Source organism: Cyprinodon tularosa, unplaced genomic scaffold, assembly GCF_016077235.1.
Source record: "Cyprinodon tularosa strain WSP-4 unplaced genomic scaffold, ASM1607723v1 ctg163, whole genome shotgun sequence".
Lineage (NCBI taxonomy): Eukaryota > Metazoa > Chordata > Actinopteri > Cyprinodontiformes > Cyprinodontidae > Cyprinodon > Cyprinodon tularosa.
The window spans coordinates 662,541-675,028 of NW_024038467.1; the positions used below are offsets into that span (position 1 = coordinate 662,541).

Below are 12,488 nucleotides of genomic sequence, written 5' to 3' on the forward strand. Positions count from 1 at the left end.
AGATACACTATATTGCCAAAAGTATTTGCTCACCTGCCTTGACTCACATATGAGCTTAAGTGACATCCCGTTCCTAATCCATAGGGTTCAATATGACGTCGGTCCACCCTTTGCAGCTAGAACAGCTTCAACTCTTCTGGGAAGGCTGTCCACAAGGTTTAGGAGTGTGTTTATGGGAATTTTTGACCATTCTTCCAGAAGCGCATTTGTGAGGTCGCACACTGATGTTGGACGAGAAGGCCTGGCTCTCAGTCTCCGCTCTAATTCATCCCAAAGGTGTTCTATCGGGTTGAGGTCAGGACTCTGTGCAGGCCAGTCAAGTTCATCCACACCAGACTCTGTCATCCATGTCTTTATGGACCTTGCTTTGTGCACTGGTGCACAGTCATGTTGGAAGAGGAAGGGGCCAGCTCCAAACTGTTCCCACAAAGTTGGGAGCATGGAATTGTCCAAAATGTCTTGGTATGCTGAAGCATTCAGAGTTCCTTTCCTTGGAACTAAGGGGCCAAGCCCAGCTCCTGAAAAACAACCCCACACCATAATCCCCCCTTCACCAAACTTTACACTTGGCACAATGCAGTCAGACAAGTACCGTTCTCCTGGCAACCGCCAAACCCAGACCCGTCCATCAGATTGCCAGATGGAGAAGCGCGATTCGTCACTCCAGAGAACGCGTCTCCACTGCTCTAGAGTCCAGTGGCGGCGTGCTTTACACCACCGCATCCGACGCTTTGCATTGCACTTGGTGATGTATGGCTTGGATGCAGCTGCTCGACCATGGAAACCCATTCCATGAAGCTCTCTGCGCACTGTTCTTGAGCTAATCTGAAGGCCACATGAAGTTTGGAGGTCTGTAGTGATTGACTCTGCAGAAAGTTGGCGACCTCTTCGCACTATGCGCTTCAGCATCCGCTGACCCCGCTCCGTCAGTTTACGTGGCCTACCACTTCGTGGCTGAGTTGCTGTCGTTCCCAAACACTTCCATTTTCTTATAATACAGCTGACAGTTGACTGTGGAATATTTAGGAGCGAGGAAATTTCACGACTGGATTTGTTGCACAGGTGGCATCCTATCACAGTTCCACGCTGGAATTCACTGAGCTCCTGAGAGCGACCCATTCTTTCACAAATGTTTGTAAAAACAGTCTGCATGCCTAGGTGCTTGAATTTATACACCTGTGGCCATGGAAGTGATTGGAACACCTGATTCCAATAATTTGGATGGGTGAGCAAATACTTTTGGCAATATAGTGTATGTGTAAGCGATTGATGAGAGCATGCATATATAGTATCCAATCACACCAATTCTATGTCCCCTGGAAGATAAATTCCTCAGCAGCTAATCACAACCATGGCTGACTTTCACAGTAGGTAACCTTTTTTATGATTTTGCAGCTAAGTGGGTCACCATTGTAATAAATTCTATGCTCCATACAGTTCAAGCTCTAGGGATCAGCAGCGCTTTATCAGCAGAGGGTACCCGTCTGAATCGTTTTAAGGGCTACCTGTAAAAGAAAATAGAACCCAGCATGGCTGGTCCTCTGGACAGCTCCTGGAAGTGTTACAGGCACCTTCTCTGCCCTCTTCCGTGTTATTTATGTACAGCAGCAGATTTATCTACACTGGAACTGCATTGTAGCCTTGGTCTAAACCTTGTTTTATTGTAAAAAGAGGGAATCTTGTGTTTTTCTTTATTCTTTTTTTCTTTAAGTCATATTGGAAACAAATCTCACTGTGTCCGTTCTGACTGTGACAAACTGGTTTTTATCCAAAATAACAAACTGGACTTAAAGGGAAGCGTGGAGGACACTGAGGGCTCCAAACAACCACGGCTGTGTAAAAATGGACTTTAGAGACTAACAACGCCTGCTACAGTTCTTCTGGCATGTCGTCCTGTAGACTTGCACCTTCTCTTCTTTGATCCATGTGATCCAATCATAGTATTAGAGGCATTATGGAAAAGCAAACTTATTTGTTCTCTTTTCCTTCGGTCATGTGTAAGTATATATTCGCACTGAAAGGAGCCCAGGAACCTGAGTCACTTTGTTTCTAACGTTGGTCGTGCACAATAGTGTGGTGTACGCAGTGTTATCTGTAACAAGAAAAAAAAAATGGAACAATGTTTGGTATTATTTGCACTTTTTGTCCCACTTGGAGATATTCATGAGAAAGTTGTTTAACAGATTCGAAATGTTATGAATAACGTAAATTAAATACTGATGTCTGAACCAAAGAACAGAGTGTTATTTAATCCTCACTGCTGTGGAACTGAATCTGTTGGGAATGAAACAAAAGAGGCATAATTAACAAGAATAATCAATGTATTAAGAAGTTTACTTTTTTACAGAAAGGTGTTCTTTGATTTTGATCAGTTTTTTTTTTTACTGACAAGAAGATGTGGAATAACATAGAAACTACTGTTCAATAGAGCAAAGAAACAGACAATGAGCTGCGGGGGGATTCAAAGAAGGTTCATAGATACCTGTGTGTTCTATTAAAAAATATCTACACCGAGCATATGAGCAAGAAACTCTCATAATAAAAAATCAAAAACACTCAAATTACAAAATGTGTAGAAGCTGCACACATACAACACTTAATTTAAGGCAGTGTTTCCTGCAAGGCATAGTAACTTACACATCCTGCTGAGGGATGTGGCTTAATACGGCATACAAGATGTAAATTTGCAAACATGGAAATACTCTGAGCTGGTCATTTGGAATCGTGTGCAAGAAAAATGCCTTTAAAAGGAAATTACCCAAAATCTATCAGGACAAGAGCAACTTCTTGGTTCAAACAATACTTATGATTTTTTGTCTTTCATTAGTTTATTTTTAATATAATTTAGGGAAAAAAGTGCCATTCTTCTTTTTAAGCAAAGCTGTATAATGCAGCTATATGATGACCTCTACACATTAGTAGTCAGGTTCAAACAGTACACATAGTCATTACGGCATCCAATCACAAGAGACTGTTCCCACACGACCGGCGATGAAAACAGTTCCCCGGGCAGCGCATGCGATGCCAGAACACATCCATTTTGTGCGTCCAGGATCCAGACGGTGCCATCTGTGGAGGCCACGGCCACCAGAGCCCCCCTGCTGCCAACAGCAAAGCCCTCAGACACAAACGCAGTGGCGTACACTTTGCCTGATGTCTGAAAGGTCCAAACAAGGGAGCCGTCGGAGCAGTTCAGACAGTACAGCCGGCCATCATGCGAGCCGCACAGAAGCCTCTGCTGTCCTGGTACAAAGCTTGGGGAGGAGAAAACCGGTGCCTTGGTTTGGAACTGCCACCGCTGCAGGAAAAGAAGAGTCACGATTGTTAGAAAGCGTCAAGAAGTTTAAAGAACAAACAGACATATGTCTCCTAATTCTTTCAGTTGCCCATAGGAAGATAATACTTGGATATAACACCACCGAATATCTTCGGAACAGCTATAAATGACACAAATAATAACAAGTAACAATGTAAAACCAAGGGGCCATTGTAAAATAACCGGTGTTCCCCATTAAGTATAATGCATCTATATTTCATAAATTGTTTAATAGCATGCAAAAAGATATATTTAAAGGTCTGGGGACTGTCTGGTAGAGGGACCTTGGCTGCACTTTTAGTGATGAAGGATGGTTGAAAATACTTTTAAATAATGGGAAATACATTACAGAATCAAGAGAGAAATGTATGCATTATAATATGGTACATAGCTTTTATTTCACATTATCTAGGCCTGCTTGGGGATAACTTATGTTGGAAATGTAAAACGGAATCAGGTACTTTTATACATGTGATATGGGAATGTAAATGCATATCCCCGTTCTAGAAGGCAGTATTACAGCACATTGGAAAGTGGATAGGTCTGGGGATACCTATGTCACCAAGACTTCCTTGTTAGGGGATCAAACAGTGATGCCAAAGCCACAAAAAAAGGAAAGTGTGGACGAGTGATTATTTCTGTCTTTTTTGGTTGTTTCTGCTAACATGAGGATATTTGCATATGCTAACTTTATTTTTTTTCTCTCTTTGGTTTTTTGTGGTTTTTGTTCTGTGGGTGGGGGGGGGGGGGTGGGGGGGGGGGGTACTAACATGCTCTTAAAATATAAAAAAAAAAAAAAAAGAAACAAAATCACTGTAACTCCAAGATCTCCTTTATCTAACAAAAAATTTGAGCTTCTGATCAAATCATTAGGTTTTGAAAAATAAAACTGAAAATAGGTCTTAAAGTCATAAATTGAGACATTTGAAATAAATAATTAAAAAATCCAGCAGAATGTCAGAGTTGTGCTTTCTCACCAGTTCCCCCGCGTCACTGAGGCAGCAGATGTTTCCATCCACTGACCCAATCACAACGTGTCCACTGAAGACATTTGGTGAAGAGAAGAAAGGTTTGTCTCTACAGTAACACCAGAGGATGGCCCCACTGTCCTGGAGGAGACACAGACGTGTGATGATTGCCTAACTGTTCAGGGTCGGATCTAAAATATTTAATTAACCGGCCATCAATAAAACCTTTGCAAAAAGGGTTCAGACTAGTTCTTATTGGATCTTTATCTATGCATGTTGGGATTTCTGTAACATCATAAAGGCTGTGTGACATCTTACCAGACTGAGACACAGCAGGCGTCCTCCCAGCGATGCTACGTAGAGCCGACGGTGAGACGACTGAAGCTGTGGAGAAGAAAACACAGCTCCGCCACTGCAGTGTCGCTTCCACAGACACTGCCGGAGCTAAACAGCACAGAACATCATTCATGTCCATCAATGCTAAGCTTTAGTACAAACGGTGAAAAACACCATAAAACTTGACATAAAGATTTAAGTTTTTAAATACTTTAAAGAGTAACAAAGATTTTCATTAAATAGCAAAAAACATAGGATTATTTGTTGTTTTATTTTGTGGAGGACAAAAGCAAAAATAAAAGCTGCAGGTCACTGAAGGACATTTTTTAATATCTGAGGAACGTCAGCTGTGTGTTTTTGGACTTTTAGAGAAAAAAAAAAGTCTGTGCAGAAAACAACTTCCAGCAGAAAGGCATCATTCAGGCTTTCAAAGATTCTTTAAATGCTAAATAAGTCCTAAATCAACCTCTTTTTGTGCTTATAAACTGCATAAATATGAACTAAAGTGTGCAATCTTGATGTCACTGTTGAAATTTTGTGTGAAGCTGAATCATTCTGCAACATTTGGCCTGAAACCAGATCAGTAAAATTTCTATTGGTGAAAAAGATACAGCTTGGTGCTTATTTAGTCATTAAAGTCTTCATTATCACCTCCATGGTCATCTTTGCTGCTGTCACTAAAGCCTTCCTCTCATCTCCTGAGGTTTCTCCCACAGCAGCCTCTATGGCAGAACCCATTATTTACCGACTGGCTTCACTAACCTGTGGATCCAAGGCGTAAACGTGCCCATCATGTGAGCCCACCACCACCAGGCCAGTGAATGGATCCACAGCAGGAGAGCTTTTCACTGCGTCCTCCGTCTTAAACACCCACTTGGTCTCTCCAGATTCAGTGGAGAGGAAGTAGACGCAGCCGTCGTAGGAACCTGCAAAGAAACTAGATTGAATGATCCACAAAATAAAGAACGTATCAGTGAGACGGTCAGAGAACAGATACGCACCCACAATGATGAGGGAGCCGCAGTGAGAAACGGCAGCTGAGGCCTCGATTCGGTCCCCGAGGACTCGCTCCCACACTACGTTCCCACTGAGCATGTCCAACGCCTGGATCCTGTGGGAGTGAGAGCCGATGAACACTGTGGCTCTGGAGCTCTCATCTGCGACGTCCCGGACAAGAATCACCGGGGAGGCGTCCACACACCTGCCCGTGTCTGAGGACCAGCTCAGACTGAGGCAAATATTGAAATCATTGTTCAAGTTGTTTCCTGACTCCGTTCTATCACGCGGTTCTCCACCGGTGTCGATGTTCCTCCCCTTCATTCCTTCCACCTCACCGCCTCGTCTCACAACTTTAAACGGTGTCTTCTCAGACTCCCGTCCTCTCTTTACTGCAACTGTGGTCGGCATGTCAGCGGCCCGTTTCTTAGGAGTGCTGCTCCGGCCCTGCAGCATCTCTGTTACATGGTGCAGAACATCTGAAAAGGAGCGGTCCAATATAACTTCCAAGAGGTGTGGAGAGGACACCCCCACCGCAGCAAGGATGTCCTCGCAGAGACGCAGTGCCTTCAGAGAATCCCCTCCACTGAACAGGAATTTGGATCTCTCATCAATGGATACATCAGTGGGGAGATCTAAAGCATCCTGAGGATAAAGGTTGCAGAAAGCCAGCGAGTCAAATCTGGATGACTGAGGATTTAAACTGCTGTTTTAAACAAATACCTGCCATAGAGTCCGAATAGTTTTCCTTAATCCTCGTACATCCAGCATTGAAGATCCTAAGCTTCCTCTCTGTTTTTCGTATATTTTCATCAGAGCCTTCATGTCTGCTTTGCCTGTTGAAATCCAAAAGATAGAGCCTTCAATAAACGAGTCCCTCTGGACTCCTGGTGTGGCTGCAGAGCAAAAGCTCACCGTGAGGAGTCAGTGATAAAGCCGGGACCAGCACCAGCGTGTCCGGGATGCAGTGAGAGGACACCAGCTTAGACAGCTGCCTCAGGATGAGCCTTCGCAGATCCCCGTCGACTCCATCCGGCTCTCCCGTGTGGAGATGAGCTGCGTCACTACTGACAACGATGAAGGCGAGGAGTCGGAAGCCTTCCCAGAGACCCACAGCACAGGCCTCCACCTGAGGCAGACTCTGGATCAGCTGGAAGAGAAAAATACTCCCAGAACTTAAAACTTTGGGCAGAAAACCACATAGAACCCTCTATGCTGCAATTACAGGTGGAAATATTTCAGGATATGTCTCTATAGACTTTGATTACTTAGAATCTGAGAGTTTGGGTTATTCCTCTGTCCTTGCCTTGTCACTACAAACTATTATCCTCCTGGAGGTGAACTTGTTCCTCAGCATCCTGCAGACTCTAAAGCCGCCTTTCCTCCAGGATTTCCCTGTATTTATCTCCATCTATCCATCAACTGTGACCATATTCTACATCTCTGCTGGAAAAAATAATCCCTTCCCAAACCACGATGCCACCATCACCATGTATCAATAGACTTAGAAAGATTTATTTGTGAAAAACAAAAATACATTTCATCTAGAACAGCTCTCTGGACAATTTCTTTTTTTTTTTTTTTGAAAGTGCAGCCCTGATCAGCTGGGGCTTATATGCAGGGATAAATATGGCCGAGAGATGATCTGATGAACCGAGGTGGGGGCGGGGGGGCTGCTCTGAATGCATCTTTGATGTTAGAGTAAACCAGGACTAAAATGTTTTCACCCCGAGTTGCAAAGTCCACATGTTGGTAGAAATGGGGGGAAAAGTCTTCAAGTTAGCATGGTTAAAATCCCCAGCAACGATGAAAACACCTTCTGTGTGCAGATTGGAGCTCAGAGATAGCCTTGTATAGAGTCTTTATGGCCTCTTTAGTGTTAGCGCTGTGGAGGACACAAACAGCGGTAATGTTAACCACACTGAACTCTCTGGTCAGATAGAACGGTCTGCAGTTAACAGTCAGAACCTAAATGTATGGAAAGCAGAAGCTGGTGACCTATCTAGCATTTTACACAAGCTGTTGTTGATGTAAACGCATAGCCCGCCAACCTGAGTCTCACCGCTTAGTTCTTTGTTCCTATCGGCACAGTACAGCGTTAGCCCTCCAGGCCAATAGCCTTGTCCTGTATTGCAGGATGCAGCCAAGACTCTTCAGAAGTTGCATATCTCCTTTCTTGAAGACAGTTCAGTCGGAGATTATCTATTTTGTTATCCAACGAGCGGACGTTGGAGAGCAGGATTGATGGAAGTGGAGATCTGTGGGGATTTCTCTTTAGCTCCACAGTTAGCCCCCCCTCTGCAGCCTCGGTCTCTCCATCTTGCGCATCTCTTCCTCCTACCATTATGTTCTGCTGTTGTTTTTTTTTTACATCGTCTGTAGCACTCTGCAGCTTTTTCAAACGGTCAAAAATGACTGGATTTAAAACATTTTGTGACCGTGTCTCCAGCAGGCATTGACAATCATAGAAGCAGGTTTGATGTCTAGTCTGTATCGTATTAAGCGGCATATTATGTGAAATTATAGAAATTGTCGAGAGGAACCTTTTCTTGGCCGCTGCTTTGGAGCACCGCCATGGCAATCACCAATAGAATTTGGTGTTTTGCGTGTCAACCTAAGAAAGGTTCTAACTTACTTGCTGTACGCTGTCCAGGTTCACCTGTTTCCCATTCCGTTTAACCATCCTGTCTCTCCGGCCCAGATAGTGCAGCTCTTTGTCTTTGACGTTCACCCAGTCCCCAGTGGCTCTCATTGTCCCCGGGACAACAGTTTCCTCACTGTCCAGAAGACACACCCTGTCTTGTCCACCTTATGTGAAAATAAAAGAACCTTATGTTTTTAAAATTTGTATAAAAAAAAAAAATTGAGATTGCAACAGAAAAACTCTGTCCCACCTATGAACACCTGTCCTTCCCCCTCTGTGATGACACAGCCTCCCTTATCCCTGACTTCCACCAGCGTGTCCATTAGGGGAGTCCCAAGAGCCACAGAGGATGGCATCCTACAAAGGCCTGCAAATGTTTAATGAAGAAAAAAAAAAAGTGGGATCCTGAAGATTTTAAAACACTCACAGGGTGTCGGACCGCAGCAGAAGTTCTGGTATCCTGTAGCAGGAGGCCCAGCAGGAGACTTCAGTGATGCCGTAGATGTTATAGATAGATGTCTGATTGTCCTTGTGTTTCCAGCTCCTCAGCTGAGCCAGAGAAGGACAGGCCTCTCCACCCAGAGCCAGCACCCGCAGCGAGGATCCAGGCGACAGCACATCCCCTTTCAGAACATGATGACCAAACCGTGTCAGCAGAGTGGGCGTGGCCTAAAGCACAGAAGATCAAAGGAAACGGTCATCAATGAGGAGTATCACTGACTCTGTAGAAACCATTGCGGCTTGCCTGAAGGACTGTAGTTCTGTGATCTTTGAATAGCAGCTGGGCGAGTCGACCGGGCATCTTCTTGATCACTGCAGGGACCATGAGGAGCAGAGCGCCAGAGGACAAGGCCAGAAAGATATCTACCACGGAGGGATCGAAAGTCAAGGGGGAGGCCATGAAAACCACATCATTCGTGCTCATCTGGAACAGAGATCTGAGCAGAGAGACAATCTGCTTCCTCAGAACACATTAAGAACAAAGATCTTCATCCGAAAACTAAAAACAAAGAGCCAGACTAACCTCAGGTTTAGTATATTGGGGATGATACACATGTGTGGTACCCTGACAGTCTTTGGAGGACCTGTTGTTCCAGATGTGTGTAGCACATAAGCCAAATCTGGGTGGCCTGAATCTGGAACAGATCTCTCCGTGCTCTGAGGTCCATCCTTAAAGGCTGGATGGGGCTCAATGTGCATCAAAGTTAATCTGAACTCTGGCAGCTCTAAACAAACATCCACAGAGAAGTGATCGACCAGAGATTCCTGGAATCGCTTTAAGGGAGAGTAAAGAAGAGCAAAAGATTAGAATCAAATAGATAAAGCTGTGACAAGAAAATATTTTTCTTCCAGTACACACAGAATCTGCATCTCCGTCTGATCAGACAGAAAATTGTGCGTTTAGAGCTTATTGAGAGTTAATGGGGATGATCACACCTGGCATGATTTTCTAGAATTGGGCTTTAGTAACTTCACCTGAGATAGACCCCAGGTCTATTTTAGTCAGACTATGCAGCAATGCAGATGCAATTTCATGAAGAGAGACATGGTTACAAAGTAAAACACATCCACTTTGCAGGGGAAATACAAATTGAAATCTGTCAACAGCAAGAGAAAACAGTCAGGTTTGGAGTCGCAGGCAGACTCCTGCATAAACAATACTTTAATACATTAAAAAAAAATCAATATTTTATTTATGATACTTGCTCAGGAAAACAGAAAAACTGTAAGTAGTGAATGATCCTCTTTGAGAATAAAATAAAACAATGAGGGGCAGACAGTGCAGGTAAGCACAGCTTATTCGCTCTTTACTTTAAAAAGAAAAACTAAACAGACTTCTCAGATCTCTCTCTGAGAATCACCTCACAGCCTCAGCCTACATACATGTATATGGTCATACGGTCATGGTTATGGTGTGTTTTTTACATTGCAAAATCAGTCAAATTCCAAAGGATGTGGATATGTTTGCAAGGGGGATGTGACTGGATTTGCCAAACCGAAATAAATGCAACCTGCACAAGGTCCCTCTTCACAGCGCAGAACTGGAGGCCACACCGACTCATGATGCTGGCGGAAAAAGGTCCAGGGGACTCTGGGTCCAGAGGAACATAAGCAGCAGAACTCTGCAGGATCCTGACAGATAATGTTAAGTGGTGAGACAAACTCCGAAACACAAAAGGTGACAAAATATAATGTTAACCAAACGTACCCCAGAATCCAGACAGGAACCAGCAGATCATCGCTGCAGTAGAGACCGATTACACCGCTGTTTGAGCAGTACTTCAGCAAAACAGCAGACAGATCCTCGGCAAGCTGAACCACCTCTCTGTAGAGCAAAGACACCGGGCCTCCGGGCCCTCCGTCGTACAGGACGGCGGGTCGGTCAGCATGCAGGCAGGCCGCGGTGGACACGAGCTCCTGGAGGCTCCGAGCAGGCATTCTGATGAGGCGTTCACTGACCGCATGCTCTATAACTTCACCTGCACATAACGAAGGGCTGTCTCAGTTATAACTCTCATCTTCTTCTTCTTCTTCTTCTTCTTCTTATGGGATTTTATGGCGGTTGGCAGACTTGTGAATTGTGCATTACCGCCACCAACTGATATGGAGTAAAGCAAGAAAACAGGAAACGATTCACCCCCCCAAAAAAAAAAAAAAAAAAAAAAAAAAAAAACCTGTGTAACTTAAACCAACATAATACTAAATCACATTTGCCCATATAATTTTAATTTACTCTAGGTCATCTTAACTCTGCCAGTTTCTGATGGTCCCATCGGTCCTCCCATCATACTTCCAACCATCTCCCAGTTCAAATCTTTAATGTCCAGATATTTTTCTGCAGCCTTCACTATTATTTTGATTTTTTCCGTTTTTTTTGTTGTCTGTGCAGTACAATTAATAACTTCTACCATGAAAAGAACAAAATTTGTCTTTTTAACAATAAGTGAGTCTTCATCAATTTTTAGAGATTTCTCTAGAGGTTTGGAATTTGCTGTGTGTTGAACTGTAGGTTTGGGTTTTTCTGACTGAGATGGGATCCTTTTTGCAGCTTCAGCGTAGGTTATTCCGAGCTCAAATTTCATTTTTTTAATTTCCTCAGACCTTTTGCTTGCTTCACAGCCGCGATAGGCAGCAGTATGTTCTCCACCACAATTACAGCATTTTATTTTAGCTTCTTTTCCACATTTTCCGTACTCATGTTCTCCTGCACACCTTCCACACCTCTGTTTCCCTTTACAAACTGCTGCAATGTGACCGAATTTTTGGCATTTGAAACATCTCAATGGTGGAGGATTGTAGATTTTGACATTATAGCTTATGTAACCGATGAATACTTTGCTTGGTAATTGCTCTTCTTCGAATTTAATTAGCACAGATAAACTGTCAGATCTTTCTCCGTTTCTTGTTGTTTTTAACCGTTTTACTTCTTTTACTTTTGCACCTCTTATGTTTTCCAGAATCTCTTTTTCAGAAATTTTTAGAGGAACTCCTCCAATGACTCCCCTGCTGAACTTTTTGTTCTCCATTAAGCTGCACTGAACTCTTATCCCGTCAATTTTGTTGATCCGTATTGCTTTGCCTTGCTGGGCGCTGTCTCTGCAGATAATTAGCAGGTCTCCACTGTACAGAATTCTGGCACCTCTGACTTCTCCGACAAGTTTATTGATGGTTTTTGTTAAGTGAACCGGATTCCAATTTGTAAAAGAGTCTGCCTGATTAACGACTTTGAATATGACTTTGAATTCATTTTGTTGTGCTGTGGAATGTATGGAATGATCATCACTGGATTGTTCTGAACTAGATTCCCCTTGAACTGATCTCTGTTTTTTCCGCTTTTTCTCATTTTTTGATGTTGCTATCTTCCAACCTTCATTGTCACTATTTCCCTCTTCCATCCCACAAGAATCGCTTCCTGTTTCCTCACTACTCACGGCCCAAGACATTTCTCCATAAGCAGCTTCAAAACACGCGCCATGCACCAAACGACCATCCACATGCAATCTTTCCGGCCTTCTTCTTCTTCTTCTTATGGGATTTTATGGCGGTTGGCAGACTTGTGAATTGTGCATTACCGCCACCAACTGATATGGAGTAAAGCAAGAAAACAGGAAACGATTCACCCCCCCAAAAAAAAAAAAAAAAAAAAAAAAAAAAAAAAAAAAAAAAAAAAAAAAAAAAAAAACCTGTGTAACTTAAACCAACATAATACTAAATCACATTTGCCCAT

At 43.4% G+C, this 12,488-nt stretch overlaps 1 protein-coding gene across 1 annotated transcript; it reads right to left on the reverse strand.

Moving 5' to 3' along the window:
• Positions 1-2,303: 2,303 nt before the first annotated feature.
• Positions 2,304-10,788, reverse strand: aasdh (aminoadipate-semialdehyde dehydrogenase). Its single transcript, XM_038280725.1, has 14 exons — positions 10,470-10,788; positions 10,273-10,393; positions 9,285-9,535; positions 9,006-9,198; positions 8,688-8,929; positions 8,511-8,617; positions 8,252-8,424; positions 6,532-6,766; positions 6,340-6,452; positions 5,622-6,261; positions 5,383-5,546; positions 4,603-4,728; positions 4,294-4,425; positions 2,304-3,298 (listed from the first exon to the last, which is right to left on the reverse strand). Exons 1-14 carry the CDS (start codon positions 10,697-10,699, stop codon positions 2,909-2,911), a joined length of 3,117 nt encoding a protein of 1,038 aa, XP_038136653.1. The 5' UTR covers positions 10,700-10,788; the 3' UTR covers positions 2,304-2,908.
• Positions 10,789-12,488: the final 1,700 nt, after the last annotated feature.

Coding starts and splice junctions, on each gene's coding strand:
- aasdh (XM_038280725.1), bottom strand. CDS start 10,699: ATGCCTGCTCGGAGCCTCCAGGAGCTCGTGTCCACCGCGGCCTGCCTG. Junction 8,618..8,687: donor CTGCTGCGGTCCGACACCCT/GTGAGTGTTTTA, acceptor AGGCCTTTGTAG/GATGCCATCCTCTGTGGCTC. Junction 6,767..8,251: donor ACCTGGACAGCGTACAGCAA/GTAAGTTAGAAC, acceptor TTTCTCTTCCAG/CTGATCCAGAGTCTGCCTCA.